Genomic DNA, 21,685 nt, shown 5'->3' with positions numbered 1-21,685 from the left:
TCATCTTGTCACTTTCTTGGTATAGAAAACACATTTTTACAGAAATTAGTGAAAATGGATTTATTGCGTTTAGGAAACAAACTCTTCACATATTCACCAGGAAAACACGAAATTTCAGCTTGAGTAATGCTCTCTTCGCCTGTCACTGTCCGCTCTTTCTCTCTATGTGTGGACCCTGAGCTGCGCCTGACACTTTACCAAGACAGACAGTAGACAGACAGTAAAAAAACACACGTCTCTCTCTCTCTCTCTCTTTATCTTTCTTTCAAAAAAAACAAAAACTACAGATGTCATGTTCACTTATCGTGCAATAAGTCAATATAGTCATTATCACGACAGGCCTAGATGTTATTTAAATCAACTATAAGTATCCCATTGGGTTTGCTTGAGTAGCATTATATGTTTAAGGGCTTGATGCTGCATATGTGGACCGTTCCTAAATGGTCATTTGGTCAGAAAAGTTTCTATTCCGCTTAGCTGACCATGTAGGCACAAGAAAGCAACGCAGTTCACTAGATTGAGAGACAGAGCCATTATATCCAGTCCTACCTGTTGATGCTAGACACAAAACTTAGTTTATTACTACCTTTTTAAGGCATGAGTAAGCTATTAGACGATGGATACAGCACCAGTAATGCTCACCATTAGAGATGTAGATGTAAACAGCACTGCAGAGATGAGGAGCCAAAGCCTGAAAGCAAAGAACTAAAAACATTACACATCAAACCGGCTGGCCTCTAGTAAAACAAATGCGCCACACACTAAACCCTGCAGGACTGAAGTCAATGTTTAGACGTGAAGAGACTAAAAGTCTGAATGGAAGTCTTACCGAAGGCCAAGGGGCTCACGTAAAGCAAACTTCATCTCATTACCCAACATCTGACTGATCTGCAAAACAAAGGGAATTATGAATATTTGCATTGAACATTTTATTTTTTCTATAAACCCACTATATCAGCATCATTTTCGGCCACAGCCAGGTTAGGCCCTTCATAGATGGCCAGTTCATCACTGGGCAATCATTTGATCTTTTTTTTATGAAATCAGGTAAAATTTTATTTTACGATGTCTTCGTTACACATTACATGTAATTGTTGTAGTAATAACGGTTTTGCATAATCATGCAACTAATCCTAAACCAAACCATAAGTACATATTGTTAATCATTATTACTCAGTACTTATTACTGTAACAAGGGCACCGTAAAAAAAGTGTAAACTAAATCATTTAATTAATATTTTAATAATGCTTAAGTTTAATTAATGGAAACTTAATTTAAGATATAAGATGCCTTATAATGTCCAACTGTAAACATTTTACAAAATTATGAGCTAGGTGGTGCAATAAAATGTAGACCCATGGTCTGAAAATATAAAATTGAGGAAAGCATTTCATTTCGAGTCCAAAAAAGGATTATCAAATTTGCCTGCCAGGACTAAAACAGACCATACAGAAAGACACTGTTTTATTTTATGTTGCATCTGGAGAGAGTGATAGGAAAGTTTGAGTTGTGCTGATCTAATACGCCCGTTCTGACAGTCAGTAGGTTGGTTTCACAACGACGGCATTGTGTTCCTATTCAGCCCTGTCAAATCAAACTGCAGACCTCAGGGGAGCACAGGCTCACCAGACAGAAGGAAATAAAGAGATGTGTATGTGGAATATTGTGTTTTGGGATTTTACCACATTAAAAGGATACTCAAGCCAAATTTCAAAATTACCCCATGATTTACTACCCTCAAGCAATGCAAGATACATATGTCCATCATCTTACAGACTAACACATTTGGAGTTATTTTAGTAATGTCCTTATAACAGGATAAAACGGATTAGTACAGTGAACTCATTGTCATGTTCAAGAAACCAATTTGAAATGATTCGAGCTTTGTGACATGGTGCATTATCCTGCTGGAAGTAGCCATCAGAGGATGAGTACATGGTGGTCATAAGGGATGGACATGGTCAGAAACAATGCTCAGGTAGGCCGTGGAATTTAAACTATGCCAAATAAGGGGCACTAAGGGGCCTAAAGTGTGCCAAGAAAACATCCCCCAACCATTACACCACCACCATCAGCCTGCACAATGGTAACAAGGCATGATGGATCCATGTTCTCATTCTGTTTACGCCAAATTCTGACTCTACCATCTGAATGTCTCAACAGAAATCGAGACTCATCAGACCAGGCAACATTTTTCCAGTCTTTTGTAAGCTTGTGCAAATTGTAGCCTTTTCTAACCTATTTGTAGTGGAGATGAGTGGTACCCAGTGGGGTCTTCTGCTGTTGTAGCCCATCCTCCTCAAGGTTGTGCGTGTTGTGGCTTCACAAATGCTTTGCTGCATACCTCGGTTGTAACGAGTGGTTATTTCAGTCAAAGTTACTCTTCTATCAGCTTGAATCAGTCGGCCCATTCTCCTTTGACCTCTAGCATCAACAAGGCATTTTCCCCCACAGGACTGCCGCATACTGGATGTTTTTCCCTTTTTAAACCATTCTTTGTAAACCCTAGAAATGGTTTTGCGTGAAAATCCCAGTAACTGAGCAGATTGTGAAATACTCAGACCGGCCTGTCTGAAAATTGCTTAAATCACCTTTCTTTCCCATTCTGACATTCAGTTTGAGGTTCAGGAGATTGTCTTGACCAGGACCACACCCCTAAATGCATTGAAGCAACTGCCATGTGATTGGTTAATTAGATAATTGCATTAATGAGAAATTTAACAGGTGTTCCTAACAATCCCTATGCTACTTAAAAAATATCGTATGTAAAACAAGGATGATTTTGAGTCTAGCAAAACTCGCTTTTTTCCTTGGCTGACCTTTTACAGAGCCGAGTTCCTGTGAGTTAACAAATGTGTTCTTTTTTTATTTAGTTAAGGCCCATCTTAAATACATTACTGGCCAATCCCACCTTGGCAATAGCTGTCATCTGTAATATTCTGTCATATGCATTTGATATAAATATTTATCTATAAATACACTGTTAATCCAGATGCTATAAAACAGTTGGCGTTATATTTTTTTCTTTGGAGCAAATAGGAAAACCTGTCAGACCTAACAACAGTAACCAAGGTGGGCGAGCGTAGCAAAGACGCAAGAGTAAATCAGTAAGAGTCTAAGATGTTTCGTTCATCAAAAACATGTAAATTTGTAACAAAGTAATAGGTACGTGCATTACTAATGCAATTAAGATATTTCTTTGATGTCCACTATAAGAGATTAGCACAATAATGTCGTCTTCCTCTTTCCATTTCCATCCATGAATGATGAATTTGATTTGACTTCCAGGGGTAAAAAATCAGCACATCCTAATGGCCATTAAAGATTCAGTCTCTCTCCTTCTACCATCCTAAGTAAGCTGGATCTATCCCTCTCCACCATGCTTCACTAAAAGCTTCTGCGCGCGGTGGGTAATTTACAGTTGATGAAAACCTGATCCTTTGCTGATGGGAGACTTCGGTGCTGAAAGCTTGAGGAAAGGTCATATTATAAGGCAAGCCGAAGACTGCATTGAGAAGTGACGGCTCTAATCTGGAGAATGTGGTCCTAATCAATGCTAGCAAAAAGGCATTTGTTGTTTTCCAGTGACCTTCCTTTAAGAAACTTATTTCTATTTCTGGTAAAGCATTGTGTTAGCAACACAAGGACATAGGTTAGATCCCAAGGAACATGCATACTGAAGAAAGAAATGTATGCGCTGTAAGACACTTGGAATAAAAACCAAATGCAAATGTAAATAAGAAAAAATATGCACTTCTCCTTAGAGACACTTGATGTGCTTCACAGTGTGTGTTTGAATGGGGGCGTGTGCGACCCTCTCAGCAACACATGCAGTACAGTAATTGCTTAACAATTAAACGAATGCCAAGTCAAGCTGACATTAGTTGTTCTTAAATCTGTTTAGCTAATTTTAATAACTACGCTATAATTAATTTACTTCCATTCATTCAGATTATATCGAGGAGGCAGTGTGCCAAATACTTTGCCGTTCGAAGACCTCAATATAGAAATGATGCTGTATTCACTGTCCAGTAAAGAGCAGCAGCTTATAATGAAAAGAATGACTGCAGTGTTCAGACAGTATACATTCGGTACGGGGAAACAAAAGCATGTCTAGTGCTATGGGAGCGCTCCATTCAATCGACACCTCGCTCTGCTTGTTTGGGGGGGGGGGGTTAACACATCTCAACAGCTTCTGGGAACAGGGAGTACTCATGAGGGAGTTTTCTCATAAGACCTGTAATCATAGATGCAACACAGTATGTTTGTTTGACCACAGAAACCGTGCTAATAGCTTATTTGAGTGACGAGTTAATGGAGAAATCAAATGGAGTACATCAGATGATAATGTAGGGCATGATGTATTTGGACAAAATCAATGTCGTGGGGCGAGTGCAAGTCTTTTACAACTAATGGAAAAACAAAACCATTTGCCCACCACAAATTAGTGTTTTGATGTAGCACACACTTGAAATTGTATCATTCATTTACATTAATGCATTCAGAAGACCGTTTTATCCAAATTGACTTTAAGGTACACATTTAATAAAGATTGCAAAATAAACCCATGATCTCTACCACTCTCACCCAATGCTGATTTATTACCCTAAAAAGTATATCGTCGCTGTCCGATGAAACTCACGTATGTTCATTTTGCCGATTTTGAGATTTTTCGACTTGAATGATTGAATGTCCAGGTTCATTTCGATATACAGTATGCGTCACATACCTAAATAGCCAATGAAAACTTGTGAAATCATGTCATCTGATTTTCACGTACCCGTTTGGTGTCAAAGCTGTCAATCACGCCGCATATCTTCCGCCTGTGAAGCATCTCGCCGGTCTCGTAAAGTTTCATCGAAGCTCAGCACTGGATATAGCCGAATAAACATGACAATGACTTTCCTTCGAGGTAAACGTTTCCCCCGGACGCCAGACTAACATCTATGAGTTACTTAATTACGGTAGGACTGTGCAAACAAAGTATCTGTCTAGCATTGGTGTTATACGCTGGGGATTTCCCCACCACTTTGTGAAAGCATTTGGTTAAAATGTTCTGAAAAATCAAGCGATGCTTAAGGTTTTGTGGTCCAGGGTCACATATGTTGCGTTGTATGCTGATGGTGTGTTTTCTTGTACATATGTAATGAAATTCATTGTAATCATTTATTAAACGCGCTGCTGTTTTCTACGTTGTGGTGCTCTGGCATTGTTCGGTTGAGCTGGTGTTGCAGGGACTTTGTCAGTGTATTGATTCATTGTCCCTTCATAGCTTGCAAGAGACATTTAATACACTTATAATTAATATTAAATAAAGTAAGCGTATTTAACCAAGACGTATGTTATTTAATAAACTGAGCGTATTCATCTGTCAATACGAAACGCGACTTGGCCATTCTATTTAATGATCGGAAGAACGCGTATCGATCACAGTTACTGTAAAATATGCACGCATGTCCATTTAAACTCAATTTTTGTCAAATGTGGATTATATCATTTCACTGGCAAGAATATGGTTACATGTAAATATGCCGTACCAAGTATGACAACGCTACATTCAACTGCTTTTGATATACGGTGTTTTTTTCACTTCCTGAAAAGTAACCGTTTTGGACATACGTGAGTTTCATCGGGCAGCGACGATATATATGAAGCTGAACTGATGCATACAGCTCCACCAATCACAGAGCTGAATGAGACATCAATGTTGAATGGGCAGACTGCCCCTTTAATGGATGTTTTTATCTTTCTCTGTGACCCTACACCTTGTTTGATGTGCAGCAGAGAGGGCAGCTGTGTCTGAGTGCCATCCATGTTTCACGTGAAGTACCTCAAAGTGTCACGAGCGCAGTGGCGTGAGTCGGTTTGAGCAGCGTTGAGCACGAACCGCGTGGTTAAAGACCAAGGTAGTGCCAGTTAGCTCTCATTGTGGGTTATTCATGGTGGTGTGATGTGACTGCAGGCAGGATGAGTGCGAGGGGTGGATGCCATAACTCATCTATTCAACCACCAGCAGGTGTGCACCAAATGCACTATAAATTTGTGTTTACCGTGTTAGTCTGACATCCATGCACATTTCATGTATTGGACGAGAGCTCTGTGTGTGCATTATGTTTAGTACAGTATATTCTGATCTATTCTCAGCTCGTTTTGATGCAATAGGCTTTATGCCCAGTTGCACTACTTCCTGAACTTCAGCCAGCTCCTTGTTTCCTGTCTGCCATTATTGGACAAACTGATTAATCTCAGTAGTCACAACAACAATAATCAGACACACCCGGATTAATCAGTTTGTCCAATAATGGCAGACAGGAAACAAGGAGCTGGCTGAAGTTCAGGAAGTAGAGCAGCCGGGCATAAAGCCTATTGGCATTTAGCTTTACATATATGGTATATCTTCAAATAGAAAAAAATCAAAAAGGGAATTGGAAGCAAAAATATAAAACAAACAATCAAAACCATTTTAGTGCCGCCTCACGATTAATCGGGACTAATCGTTTGCAGAAAAAAAGTTTTTGTTTACATAATATATGTGTGTGTACTGTGTATAATAATTAAGTATATATAGGCGGTTTCATCGGACTCACGTGCGCTGACACGATACACGTCTGGATCCGAACTTTATGGTTTTGTTTTTTTAATGGTCTGACTAGTTGCTAAACTGATCTCTTGAACAAATGCCACGTTGAAAATAACAAATGTTTTGGTTTCCTAGGTAATCTATGTGTTGTTTTTTGCTTGTTATATAAATAAACTATGTTTCAGAACTTTGTTGTTATTTATTCTTAGCGGAGTTTACCAGAAGTTACGTGCGGACCACGACAGACGCATGTTTATGCTGTTACTGCTGAAACTTTCTATGAATACACACACATACATGTATTATTTTAAGAAAAAAATATATGAAGAGTTTCGTTGCAAAACGAGATAACTCCGTTTTTTTTATTTTCCAGAAATTTCGTTTTTTGGTTGTGCATTCCAATTAATATCAATTCAACTGTAGTGTAAGGGTTTTGTCGTTTTCTGTTGTGTTTTGTGTGTTGTACTTTTATTTTGATACCCTGTTCTGTTCTGACTTTTATTTTGATATCATGTCATGTCTCACTTCCGACTTCCTGTTTGTTTTGTATAAAGCCACTTCGATTCTGTTCACACACTGCTGATTATTATTTAGCCTGTTCAGTTTGTCTAGCCTGTCTGTACCTGTATCCTGGTTTCTGTCTGCCTGTTTTTGACCTTAGCCTGATATTTGGATATTGATTGTTCTCGGCCTGCCCTGACCATTTGCCTGTTTTGGATTATGTTTGTGGATTGCCCTTATTGGGTGTGTTTGCTGGCCCTTTTGGGATTTACTTTATTAAACCTCTTTTGCATATGGATTCTACTCTCCTTCACTTTCTTTAACTCTTTCACCGCCAGCGTTTTTAAAAAAAGTTGCCAGCCAGCGCAAGCGCTTTTCATGATTTTCACAAAAGTGTAATGTCTTCCAGAAAATGTTCTTCTTCAAATATATAAACATACAATGTACCAAATGAAAGAACAGACCCTCTGCTTTCAAAAAAAAAAAAAAAACCGTTTCATCCTACCTTCAGTAGTTCTTTTGTAATCAGCTTTTGAATATGGGTAAGTTTGTGCAAAAACACCACATTTTGAGCAAAAAGCAGAGATAATTCCATTTTTATGCAGGCTTTTCATAGAGATCTAATTCAGAGCGATCTTTAAAACAGACACGGACATGCAGCAGTTGCCATAGGGCAATACTTCCAGTTTTAAAAAGTTGCGGACCTAGTGGATAATAGCGGTATTGCGGAAAGACGGAAATACTCGTCATTGGCGGGGAAGCGTTTTCACTTGATTGACGAGATATCTCGTCAATGGCGGGAAAAGAGTTAAAGCACACACACGTTACATGCAGTTGGTTTGTTTTGATTGAAACCTTCATAATTTAAAAATACAGCTAAGTAGCACCATAAAACAAAATAATAACATGATAACATTATTAGGGATGTCCCGATCAGGTTTTTTTGCTCTCGAGTCCGAGTCATTTGATTTTGAGTATCTGCCGATACCGAGTCCCGATCCGATACTTCTATAATACATAAAAAAAGAATAAATAAGAGCGAAAAAACAGAACCAGGATGTTCCTTATGTCATGCCGCACGCATTGCTGTTTCTGTGTCTAGTCAAAAGAGTCTAACTCTGTGCCCGCGCATAACTACAGATGTGTTAAAAAATAATGAGAATATATATAGTATATGTACAGGGGTTAAATTGGGATTTGTTTTGTGGGGAGGCTCTGTTGGGAGGGGGGGTTCGAGGGGTAACATGTTTAATCCTGATGACAGCAAAGCCACTGGTGTGTTTCAATGACATTTTGGACCTCTGATAGGATTTTATAAGTTTCAGTTTTAAAGCTGTGCCACATGTTGACCCAGCTTTAAAACCTGAACTTTAAATTATGCAAATCTATGAGTCTGACACCCTATATGCATTTGTTGCACATGTCATTATGCACAATTGATCGAACTTTGAAGGAAGTTATAAGAATCCACCTCCTTGACTAATTCTAGGCATAAGATAGATACCCAAAAAGACTCAATTAACAAGAAAAACAACATACTGATTCAGCAATATATCTTATAAATCAGCCATAGAGATTCCCTAAGCTGGTCAGCAGTTAGTTATAAAATACCTATAGTTAGGTCGTAATTAATCTGTATAATCAAATCTGAGCACATAGTGACAAAAACGATCAAAGCGTAGTTTAAATGAGTTTAAATTTTGTCGTGGGTTCCTTGCACGCACGAGTGTGAAGCCTATGAATGAAAGCACGTCAATAGGCTTGTTCGACTTCATGCGGCGCCGCAACAATCGACAGCCGGGTGACGTCAAACTACAGCGAGAGTGATCCACAAAATCATATGAGTTTGCTTTTAAATCGCTCTCACGGAACTTTGACGTCATCTGGCTGCCAGTTCTTATGGCGCTGCATGAAGTCGAACAAGCCTATTCTCTCAGTTCAGTTCACACGCACCAGCACTGAAAAAAATGATTCATTGAATTTAATCAATTTTTTTAAGGTAAGTGGTTGCAATCAATTTATTTAAGCTACATTTAAACAAAAAAGATTAGTAACGTAAAGTAAAATATAAAACTTTTGTTTAAATGTAGCTTAAATAAATTGATTGCAACCACTTACCTTAAAAAATTGATTAAATTCAATTAATCATTTTTTTCAGTGAGCGAAGCACGTACACTGGCGTGGAGCAGAGCGAGACCGTAATGGATTTTAAACCCTGCATATGTATCCGAGTCCTGATCGGGAGGTAACGTCCGATTCCGATCGAGTCTGAAACCACGTGATCGGGGCCGATTTCCGATCACGTGATCGGATCGGGACATCCCTAAACATAATAATAAACATGTTTTGACAAAAATGTTAAAAACTGAGTTATCTCGTTTTGCAACAAAACTCTTCATATTTATGTAATAAATATTTATGTGTGTGTGTGTTTAGAGCATTTGGATTACCCATGAAATCAAGAATCAGAAGGTTTGTGGCTTTTACTGTACCTCATGTGTGTTAACTTTTAATATACTGCATGTGCTAGTACATCTAAACATTGACCAAATTAATTTTTAGCTTCTTGGTCAAACATTTTTATGACTCACTGCCCCTCATTTTAATGGTACCTTCAAGTATTAAATCATGTTATGGCTGTAAAGTAAACGAAAGTCACATTCGCCGTCAAGCTAAGCCTGGTGCTTTATATAAAGCCTTTAACAACATTTGGCACAAAGGTGTATTGTACAAAATGTTGAAAATGGCATAGGCTATCAAATATATGACTTAAGATTTAAATATGTGTATTTGGATGACAGGTTTAAAAGAGTGAAGTGTCTAATTAAAATAAAAAACTGAATTCTTTCCTTAATGACAACTAATACATAAATAATCAACCAGTGTAAAACCCATGTCTGACTCTAAACTTCAGTATTCTGGGGTGACATTTTTCCCTATGCAGATCTGGTGCTGCTGTCAGCTTTTGCACAAGTGCTTCGGCTGTAACTAGAGCTGTCACTAGAATTGGGCCCTGACAGTCACTCTGAAATTATAAAAATTCAATCTTTAAAAGGTAGAATATATATCTTTTTTGGGAAATACTGCCCAAAGGATACATGAATAATGTAATGAAATGCTTCACTTTTAAAATGCCTTGGCTATTTTTAACTCATAATGGGTACAGTAAATATTGGACAGAACACGTGCTGGGTTAAAAATGACTCAATGTTGGGTTGTTGTTATGCAACCATGGGATATAATAACCCAGCAGATGGATCAATTTTAACCCAGTTCTGTGTAATATTTACCCAACATGGCTTAAAAATAACCCAACCATTTTTAGAGTGTCGATGAATGGCATTAATTAACACCGCTGCAGGTGAGTGCATCAATACCTTTGACCTGTGCACTTCCCCGTCGTCATCCTCCCCACCGACACCCAGGACCTTGCGGGACTTGAGGCGACTCACAAGATCAGTCTGACTGTGTTTCTTCATGAGAGGAGGAGGTGTGGAAGCCATGACAGCAGCAGTATGCAGAAGGCACTTCAGTGAGCTGTCAGAGGGACTGAGAAAAAAATGCATCTCAGAACTGTTTGTACCCAGTATTCAAATGATGTAGAGCTATACATATACACATGCAGGGCGTAACCATTACCTGTTGCTTTGTTTAATACCAATATTTTAAGATAATTTTATGTATAAATTAAAGCTATGACTTTATGCAGGCTAAATGAAACAAGAAGGAAGGAATATATGAATGTATAAATATGCTGAGTTCCTGTTTTCTCACACATGCACACACAGAGGAAATTGTGTTCGTCTGATTTAGATACGCTAGCAAAAAAAATCAAATTTCTAAGAGGGCAGCAAAGGCAGGTGATATATCTGGAGAAAGCTACACCAAGTGATCAAGGTTAATACCAGGTGCATAGAATTGTAATGTGGTGAAGCTACATTCACAAATTTTAAATATTTGGCTTAATAGCGTTTCCTTTTTGTGTTATCAATAAGAGTAGGTGCTCTCCGTTTAACACATTCTTAATGTTTAAAGGACAAGTTCGGTATTTTACACTTAAAGCCCTGTTTTCAGATTGTTTATGATGAAATTTCGACATATACGGCTGCCCCGAGAATTTTCGCGTGTTTGTGTTTCACCTCCCACCTTTACAATGGGTTTAATGGTGCACTGGAACAATCCTTCCTAAAATGCATTAAACTTTCGTTTACAAAGACGTGAAACTCACCGAGTGGTTTCTATTCTTGTGGCTTTGTTTCTATTCTTGCAATTGGCAATGGCGGATTAGCTCCACCATCTGGGCTGGATTGTCTATTATTCAAGCTCTAAGCGGAAGAATGTACGGGTGTGAGGTGTTTGGAAAAATAGGTCCACAAGTTAACAACGAATGCTAAAACAACTGTTGGAAAGCATCTTTTGCAGCGATTTTTTGTGTGAGCATATCAGTGAACACCCCTGACCACTCGGTGAATTTCACCTCTTTGTAAATGAAAGTTTAATGCATTTTAGGAAGGATTGTTCCAGTGCACCATTAAACCCATTGTAGAACTGTGAGGTGAAACGCAAACAAGCGAAAAATCTCAGGGCAGCCGCATATGTCGAAAATTCAGTCAAAAGCGTTTTATTTCACCATAAACAATCTGAAAACAGGGCTTTAAGTGTAAAATACCGAACTTGTCCTTTAAATAAATGTCACAGAATTTTGAGATTTTTCCACAAATCAGCATATTGTGAAAAGAAGTTTGTAACCATAAAGTTCAGTTATGCCAGATTCATATATTGGATTATTTTTATGCATCATGTGGGCCCTGTCTGACAGCAAAAAAACAAACATTACTCAAAAAATGATAAAAAGTTAGTTAAATAATTAATGCACCATAGCTATTTCTCGGATTTCCAGTGTTCTACAGAGGTCCAAAGACGGCAGACTTCTGCATCAAAGAGGGAGACAGGACCGGTGTCTCTGATATTTTGTGCAGAGTGTTTATTGAACAACCCGAGGCCTGTTTAATCTAATTGATTAGCTTGGTGTTAATGAATAGCGTTAGATTCTTGTAGGCGACTGCTTCATGTGGATCTCGACTCTTTAATCCTGGATATAATAAGAACAGAAAGCACAGACCAGACAGCGGCTGTTCGACTTTTCGAGACACCAGCCTGTTTGTTGCTTACATGATTAACCGATGAACCAAAGCAAAGCAGCGCAAGATCACTCATAGACCACACATTTCCTGATGCATTTAACCAACTGCTGAAAAAACTAATACATACAGGCTATAAATGTACTGACTGTAGCTGAACAGACTTCTTGGAAAATAGTCATACCCTCATTCGAAATGCTCAGTAACTTCATCCTAATATAAGAACCCTTCAAAGTTCCAACTAAGACTGTACTAAATAATACACCAGAGTTTCCCGCAGCACTTTGCAGTTCGGGTGGCCCACCTAAGCTGGGAAACCCTACCGGCCTAGCTAGTCGTCCAAAAAAAAAAAATTTAGCTGCACAAAAGGCTGTCAAGTGCATCTCGGAGAATAGCTCGGACGTGATTCATACCGCGAGCAGGCACGTGCGCCACGCGGCCGAAATGAGAGTGGTCTGTCACTGTCTGGATGATAAATAGCCAGTTGATAAAACATATTGGAGAATAGCGCTGACGCGCTTCACAATGCGAGCGAGCGTGCACGCGCCACACGGTCGAAATGCTCAGTCACTGTCTGGAGGTGGCCAGTTGATAAAACACGTGTCCGTGAGAACTGTAAATGGACTTATGTTTTGGGTTTGTTTAGGCCTGTTATTGTATTAGTCTATAATTCTTGCAAATTTAAAGTAAGTTAGCTGGTGATTTTGTTGTTTGATCAACCTGCTAGATAGGTTGCACGTGCCTGTTGATTAGATATAATTGTTGAGCGCATTGTTGAGCGCTCGTGCTCACGTTATTTTATGTGCATTATTTACATGCTACAGTAGTTACAGTCCTTTAAGATAATGTATTTAATAGTGGGAAATAATAAATTTTTTACAATCTTCGTGCTATGTATCATCGTTCGCCAGACGTTCTACAAAATCTGCTTTAGTTTGTGTTTATTAACCCTTTAGTTTCACTTCATCATGCAGCTATTCCCGTTAGAGGTATCTGTTAAAACATTTAATTCATTAATAATCTAGTATGTGTTCATTTTCTATCATAGTTTCTTCAAAATTAAGTTTCCTTGAGTGTTCTAAATAAAAATATTTTCATAATGACGCATACGGCCCACCCCTTTGATTGCCATGCCCCCGGCTCCGCCTACCCGCCCAACCCTACCACCTTAACTAACAAATTTTCTGCAGGAAACCCTGTACACTGTCAGAAGAAATGGTCAAAAAGTGTCCCCTAACTGTCACTGGGGCAGTACCTTTTGGAAATATACATCTTTGCACCAAAAAGTGCATATTAGTACCCCAGACAGAGGTACATATTGGTACCAAATGTATACACCCCTGCACCTACTGTAAATGGTACACTCTTAAAAAAGATGTATTAAAACAACACATGTTGTGTCTATTTATTTTTGGAACACCAAACTTTGTGTTGTCCCTTTTATTTATTTGAACACAAACCACAGAATACGTCAGTCGCCAGCTAAGCTAACGGCAAGCTAAGCTAACGGCAAGCTAAGCTGCTAGTGAATCACAACTCACAAAATACACAATCAGAACTCATTACGTATTTCTGAAGGAGTGACCTCATAGAACAAGGAAGACATCAGCCTGTTTTTACGACAATGAAAACAGCACTATAAAGATAAGTAAATTGTATGGTGTTTGCAGCACTGCTGATTTAGTGTCACAATCCAAGCTACTCTTAGACATTACACATTACATCTAAACCTCACCACCTGTTCATTTTATAGCCATTATTTTTAAAAATTTTAGCAAGACAACCTGACAACTCTCCTCCTTCAACATCCATACAAAACCATTACATATCCAAAATCTAAACGTCTGCTCCATTGTTTTTCTTCTCAGCCAATCACTCAATACAGCTCATTTAGTTGTTCTTTAATCCCACATCATTATCTGCACAGCAAACGTCAAGTTGTTTCTGTTGCCTGGTAACACACAAACTTTGCACCTTTCATATGATCAAAAATATATTCAGGGATCAAGCCTCTCTAATCATTAATCAGCTATCTGAGGCTGGCTGTTATTAATGACGTGCCCTTTATTCAAATGTTGGGCATCATATTCCTCAGTTTTATTGACTTTGTGTTCAAAGGAGGTCTGTGAAGTGTGCAGAAGCCAAACATCTTAATTTTCCATTAGCCATAGTTACAATTTGTGTTTACTCACTCCAATGGCAACCTATTTCAGTAAAGAATAATCTAGTGTGCTGACAAGAACACTAGAATGTTAAATCAGGCGGGAGGATGGAGGTGGCTGACCTAGCAATTTGTTTACCTTCCCTTGAAGACAGACAAAACAAAAAGAGATGAAAAGGAGAAGAGAAAGGATGCACATGTTTTCAATGTTTACATCACCAAGACTTCAAATCATCTCTAAACATTTCTCAATTTGGTAAAGGAGGCACAGCAATGGTTACATTTCATACAAAAGTTTCGGCATCCAGCATGCCACTCTTATCACGCCAGCTCCTATAGACGGTTTCATCGGACACACGTGATACACTTCTGGATCCGAACCTTACTTCCGGTTTCGTTTTTTTAATGCCTGACTAGTTGCTAAACTGATCTCTTGAACAAATGCCTCGTCGAAAATAACAAATGTTTTGGTTTCCTAGGTAATCTATGTGTTGTTTTTTTGCTTGTTATATAAATAAACTACGTTTAAAGAACTTTGTTGTTATTTATTCTAAGCGAAGTTTACCAGAAGTTACGTGCGGACCGTGACAGCCGCTTGTTTATGTTGTTACTGCTGAAACTGTCTATAGACAGCCTATTGAGTACTATGGTCAGCATCTACCAAGATACAAGCATCTCCAGTAAATGGTAAAGACAATCACTGAATGACATTTTTCAGACAAAAGCTACAAGACAACATACTGTATGACATCAAACAACCTAATGAAGTTTTACTCTAGTCCAAAAAAAAAAAAACAGCGGCACACCAAAACACCAAAAGCTACTATAGCCAACCACATACATTTTAGTCAGTAATAAAATCACAACAAATAATCAAATTATGAGCCATAGCACAAAAAAATATGGCAGAACAAACATAGAAATTAAATCATTTTCAAATCTCACAGTAGTTTTTAGGTTCAAAATTTTAATTTAAAGCAATCAAATATTAATTTATTAAAAAATAATACTGCTTATAACATGGGCCTGTTGAATGCTTAATTCTTATTGGTTGAGAAATGTTACCAGGGTGTGCATTATTTTTCTGTAAAACGCACACCTAACCTGTCAAATGTCTTAAAGGGATAGTTCACTTTAAAATACAAATTCTGTCATCATTTACTCATCCTCATGTTGTTCTAAACCTGTATGATTTTTTTCTGATGAACACAAAAGAAGATATTTTAAGAAATGATGGTAAACACACAGCAGATAGTGCCCATTGACTTCCATAGTAGGAATAAAAAAATATGATGGAATTTAATGTGTACCGTCAACTGTGTGCTTACCATCATTTATCAAAATATTTTCTTCATCATTTATCACAATACTTCCAAAATATTTTTTCCTACTATGGAAGTCAATGGTAAGTATCTGCTGTGTGTTTACCATCATTTCTCAAAATATTTTCTTTTGTGTTCATCAGAAAAAAAATCATACAGGTTTAGAACAACATGAGTATGAGTAAATGATGACAGAATTTAAACTATCCCTTGTGGTTACTGCTGAAACTGTCTATAAGTGGAATAATTGACACGGGTCATTTGAATTATTTGGAAATAATGCACACCCGTGGCGTAACAGCTCTACGCTTCGAGACGTGCCCCATTGCCACCTTGGTTAATTTAATGGCCAATTATTCCTTACATAATATTCACTGTTTAAATTAACTATAAATTAATCCTTATAAAAAAGTGAATCAGTCCAGAACAGTGGGTAATTTTTTCTTTGTTCGTTGTTGTTTAATTAATCTATTCTACACTAATGCTGTGAGACCACCAGCCGCGGTAGAGGGATCAAGCGAGTGATTTCAATCTTAAGTCAATGTGAAGACGAGTTGCCGCGCATATTGAGGTCTCGCGGCGCGAATGAGGCGTTTAGCGCGGCGCGGTAGACACGATTCCGCCTCATTTGTGTGGCTAGTTCGTGCGAATGGCGCGAATTGAGCGTTGCCCCGGCAAACGCGCGAGTTGAAATATGTGAGCTTTGGCGGAAAAATGTGCCGCGTTAACCAATTAAGAGCTTGCTCTAGTAGTGACGTGATTACAGGAAGCAAGTGGAATCGCAGAAGCCCCTCCCATGACGCGAATTGCCGTGGAATGTCTTGATGATTCAAATTTCACGATTGAAGTGAGTAAACTAAAACTGTTCAAGCGGCAAACTAGGCGCGGTTCACGTGAATTTGACACTTTAAACGCGGCTGGTGTGAACCCACGGTAACACTATGAAAGGTTTTATTGGTGTGCTGTCGCTTTAGGACCTAATGTATAGATCCAATATACTCTTACATATGCATTTTATTTCATTGTTAATATTTACATAAGACATTACTGACTACCAGGATTTACCAGGATAATCGCTGCACTTTGAGATAATCGAAGCCTTGAGATGCGTCTCTCCATGTGTGCCCTTTGGATGTGCGCATACACAAACAGCGCATATTCTTGTTGGTCATGCAGATTTGTTTGAAAATTTAAATTGGCAAGGGGTTAAAAAATGTGCTGCACTGACCCTGCCCAAGCATCGCTCATGCTGGCCCCGGGCCATCAGCCTATCCATATTGTCAAACCCTGAGTCTGAGACCGAGGATTTCCAGAAAATCATACTTTAATCCTCAGGCTTTTAGTTTTCTTATCTTAATCCTCAACTTCCCTCTGAAGCAACACAATTTCTGACCAACAAAGAATCACAATGTTGTTGCTTAGAATTTTCTTACAAAAATATTCTCATTAAAAATTAAGCTACTTAACAAAATGACGTAATATACTAGAGATTGTGATAAAATGTTCTTTGCTTTAAAAATTAGTTGGAATGTATAATAAAACAATTAAAAACTAAAACATAACATAATTTTTATTAGATTCATTGTACAAAATATTAATAAGTAATATATATATATATATATATATATATATATATATATATATATATATATATATATAAGTATAATGCCAGACCTACTTTATGTCTATATTCTACTTTTTACTACTACTCTTTACTTTTTATAAGATTCTCAGTATTGCCTGATGTTTGCTATTATTGATGTGACATCATAGCAATGTGCCTGTGCATACATTGTGCATGACAGGTAGCTTAAAGTATCTCAAGCACAGATGACAAGGATCTTTAAATCCATGGGATATTTAAACGATTAATTGTGCAGATCTTCTTTTCCCCATGACCAATACAATCTGCTACATCTTAACCTATAACCAATTTGAAGATGCCCTCTCCTCTATCCATTACCAGGCTCTTTAGAATACTCCCACATGCACTTTAACCTGTTCTTACTCTATACTACTGCACAGACATTTTTTTTCAATACACTTTGACTTAATATCACTCCACTGTATCAGTGAAACAGTATATGTATTAACATTTAAAAACATCTTACATGCTGGCACTTATCACAAGGGAGAGTTATTAGTTTTAAAAATTTAAGTAGATATTCATTTTCATTTTATATTTTGGCTGTAGATTTTGTTGGTGTATAATAACATAGAAAACAAACTGTTCCACCAACCTCTAAAACATATTTCACATACTTAAAATAACATATTATTTATTCAAAAATTTATGACACATTAGCAAAGCTTTCGCTGATAATGAAATGAAGCGACGAGGGGCCGTAATGTTGCAAACGTTTACTATGTCCAAAAAAAGTTACTTTTTAGAAGGGCTTTTGCTAAAAAGCATGCATGCACATAGAGGGTTTTGCAGTGAAAGTAAAATTGACAGTAAAATTTGTTGAATACCAATGAAATGGCTACAGTGACATTTGTGAAAATAAGGCATTTTAATTACTGACAAATAACCAATTTTTTGCCTGTAAATTGAAATTACTGAGCCTAAACATGGTTTAAAAAATGCTAATTTACAAGAAAACATGTTAGACGCACTTAGAGGGTTTTGCATCTGAACTCTTAAAAATATGTCAGTAATGTGCCATTGCTGTTATATTTATAATAAGAAGCAACCATCACTCAGGCATCTCCAGGGCATTTATGATGCATAAACCAGACTCTGATCTTCAGATCTAACTTGTGACAGATCCCTGACAGTCAGACGTCAAGTTTAAATATTAATAATAATCCAGTATTGACAGAAAATAATAAAAAATTTCTCACATGCATTATGTCCCCAACCCGTATGAGACTGCTTTTATTTATACAAAAAAATGAGGATTGTGAACCCATAACCACTAATACTCTTCCCCTCCACAACAGCTTTTTTGACCTTTTCAGACCAGACAAATGTTTCATGGCAGAAAGAAAACAACAGTAGGATGAGTAACTGATGACAAAAGCAATGTATGATGTTTGCTATTTGTGGAACACACTGTACAGTAAAATTGATGAGATCTACATATAAACATGACAACAGAATTCCTGTTTTACCTATAAGCCAAACGAATGTGTTTGTTGACAGTAATCTTGTTTTGATTGGCTGAGGTTAAAGCAGAAACATTTTTAGTTATACTGGTTAAAAGTCTCCTCACATCCTGATAGCAATCACTATGTTAAGTTGTTTAAATGTATTTTTATAAATATATATCATCTGAAAGGCGTAGGACCAAAAAATTTTTAACAGATCATTGAACTCGGACCGAACGCAATAATTGGAGGCATGCCATTTTTGCCCCTCATCTGTGAACGTGTTTTGCATGCCACTGCGCAACCTGTTCACACAGACGCATACGTCATCAGCGCATTCACGTGCGCTCACCTCCCGTCTGCAAACAGAGGGAGAATGGCAAACTTTCCTGCTGAATTGACAACCTGCACAGTAACCACAAAACGAAATAATTTCTATGAAACAACAATGACAAAAACCGTCTCAGAGAACAAAAACCTGAACATCGCTAACTTTACTGCTTTACCAGGAGATGCAAACAGCTGCGGGAGGCAAAGGGTCTGAAAGGGTCGTGTTTCTTTTGGTAAGGTAAGTACGCGATATGATTGTATTTAGATGGATTCTACTTTGATAAAACATTCTGTTGCTTATGAAGTTTGTGTTCCTTTACGAATTAGCTTAACAATATACTACTACGTCTACAAACGTCTACGATATACTACCATGTCTACCGAAAACGTGCTTTAACTAATTCTGATTTAAAAGAGTTTTAATTTTTTTGGTAATGTTATTTAGTGTGTACCGCAAAGTTTTCTCACTGGTGAATAAGACGTGGGATGTGGACCGTGGACTAGAGGTCTTCTCGGGTCCAAAGAAATGTACCCGACTCGAAACGACCCGAATTACCCGACGGGCATAAATAACCCAACGTGCATAAATATTTTTTTTTTAAAAAGACCCGACCCGAATCAAACCAGAGAAAATTAGACCCGAGTCCGACCCGAACTAGTGGCAACTTTTTTTAACCCGACTGGACCCGAATGTAAACACCACTGCATTCTGCACACCCACACGCAGCAGTCAGACAGAAAGAAACTCTGGTGGCCTCGCAACCAATTTGGCGAGCTGCTTCTTTGTCTTATTTTGTTATCTGACGATGACACCAAAGCAACCGCTAAAATGTACATTTAAGATTGACTGACATGTCTGTCTCAACGAAAATTAACCTACCGCCAGCCACACAATGTTGCAAGTGCTCTTGGCAAACAGAAGAGAGGTTTGAAAAGGACATTGACACGCACACACAAGACAGTTCGGGTCTTCTCGGGTCCGTTCAGCAAAAACACATTCATTTTAAATTACCCGAGACCCGATGCCTCTATTATCGTACCCGACCCGTGTCCGGGGCACATGTGAAATTTTTAGACCCGATCAGGTCTCGGGTTGGACCTCAGGTTTTCGGATCCAAGTGGACCCGTGAAGACCTCTACCGTGGACGTCTGGTCTGTGCATGTTCACGTGTTTTGGAGGAGGCGTGGCTTTGGATGGCGATATGAATTGAGGGTGGGATAGTGATTTCAGTGCTAGTAGGCTACCGTTAGCATTTTTCAAAATCAGATACACTGCCTTTAACTTAAGTGTACTTGGAGTGGTCCATCTCTAAGATCACAACAGAGGAAAACTGTATATTTGGTTATTATTAACCTTTACCAGGACATAGTGAAACACTGCAAACATTTGTGACCAAAACGATACCAATACATCAAAATAGACCTTAAAGTCTTGTACTACGCAGTAACGACAAAGCATGTAGCTGATACAAAGGTAATTTCCTTGGCCTGTTGCTCAGTAACCTTCTTGTGACAGAGACCTCTTGACCCTAAGCAAACAGTTTGGCAGTAATCTATTCAGTAGCTGCTTCCTGCTGCTTACGAAAACATTGCAGTCATGCAAGACAGAAGAGGTTTCAAAAATAGACGGCTGTGAATGTGAGGAACCCTTCACAACATATATATTTCCAAGCTCCGACCCAAATTACTGTATAAGAGATTAGCTTCACATCTGTAAAGCCTCCCTCACACACACAATTTCTCTTGCCATGGCAACATATTCGCAAACTCAGCAGATGAGAAAGGTCACTGTAGATCTGGGTGGGATTTACAGTCATGCATATTACATGAATTAGGACCTGACAGATTAAATATTTCACCCCAAACACACAATTGGGACATAAAGGTTTATTAAAATGAGGCAGGTGCAAGGAGAGATTTTAAAAAAAATGAAACTGATGAAAAGCTGTCCTGAATTAGTAAAACATTTTAAAATGTGTAAGTAGGCCACTGAAACATGAATGCATAAGTTTCAGGCAGCACAGGACTTTGCGCACATAGTAAATCATGTTGATTTTATTTCGGTCCCTGTTAGACAAAGCAGTATTTTCTCATTATGATGACGCAACGCCTTTACTTCAGAGTAGAATTTAGTGGCTGGCAGAACTAAGGATACTTGGAAAGTGTGATGCGTAAAGCTATCAGAACTGTCAAAACGATTTGAAAAGCACTGCTTGATGTCTTCCGCTGGATCTTCAGACCTGTCTAAAAACAGATGTCTTAAAGAAAGACCTTCGATAGAATGTTAGGTGGACTTTAAACAAAAATGGGCTATTTAAAGCTGATGACATTTTTTACTATTCTTAATAACAAGGCCCAAATACTGTTGATTTAAGCAGGAACAGACATGTTTGTGTCTGAAGAAATGTGCCAGTCAGTAAAGATTTTGCTGTAAAAAAATTTCAGCTGTAAAAAGCCAGCTTTCATTTACACCAATTACATCTGGAACACACAATATCACAACATTAACTGATATGTTACATTTTGTTTATATGTGTCACACAAGCTTTAAAGGTCACG

The 21,685-nt window shown here is 38.1% G+C and overlaps 1 protein-coding gene across 1 annotated transcript in view; it reads right to left on the bottom strand.

Moving 5' to 3' along the window:
• tp53i11a (tumor protein p53 inducible protein 11a) overlaps positions 1–21,685 on the bottom strand; it is a 59,896-nt gene that overhangs the window by 10,377 nt on the left and 27,834 nt on the right. The window contains exons 3-5 of the mRNA XM_055201218.2: positions 10,460–10,631; positions 830–888; positions 643–691 (exon numbers count right to left, since the gene is read on the bottom strand). Coding sequence (XP_055057193.2) covers positions 643–691; positions 830–888; positions 10,460–10,585 — 234 coding nt within the window. The 5' untranslated portion in view covers positions 10,586–10,631. The remainder of the gene's footprint in view (positions 1–642; positions 692–829; positions 889–10,459; positions 10,632–21,685) is intronic.

Source organism: Misgurnus anguillicaudatus, chromosome 21 (assembly GCF_027580225.2).
Source record: "Misgurnus anguillicaudatus chromosome 21, ASM2758022v2, whole genome shotgun sequence".
NCBI lineage: Eukaryota > Metazoa > Chordata > Actinopteri > Cypriniformes > Cobitidae > Misgurnus > Misgurnus anguillicaudatus.
The sequence above is the reverse complement of the archived record's forward strand: the minus strand, read 5'-3'. Positions and strand labels throughout refer to the sequence as shown.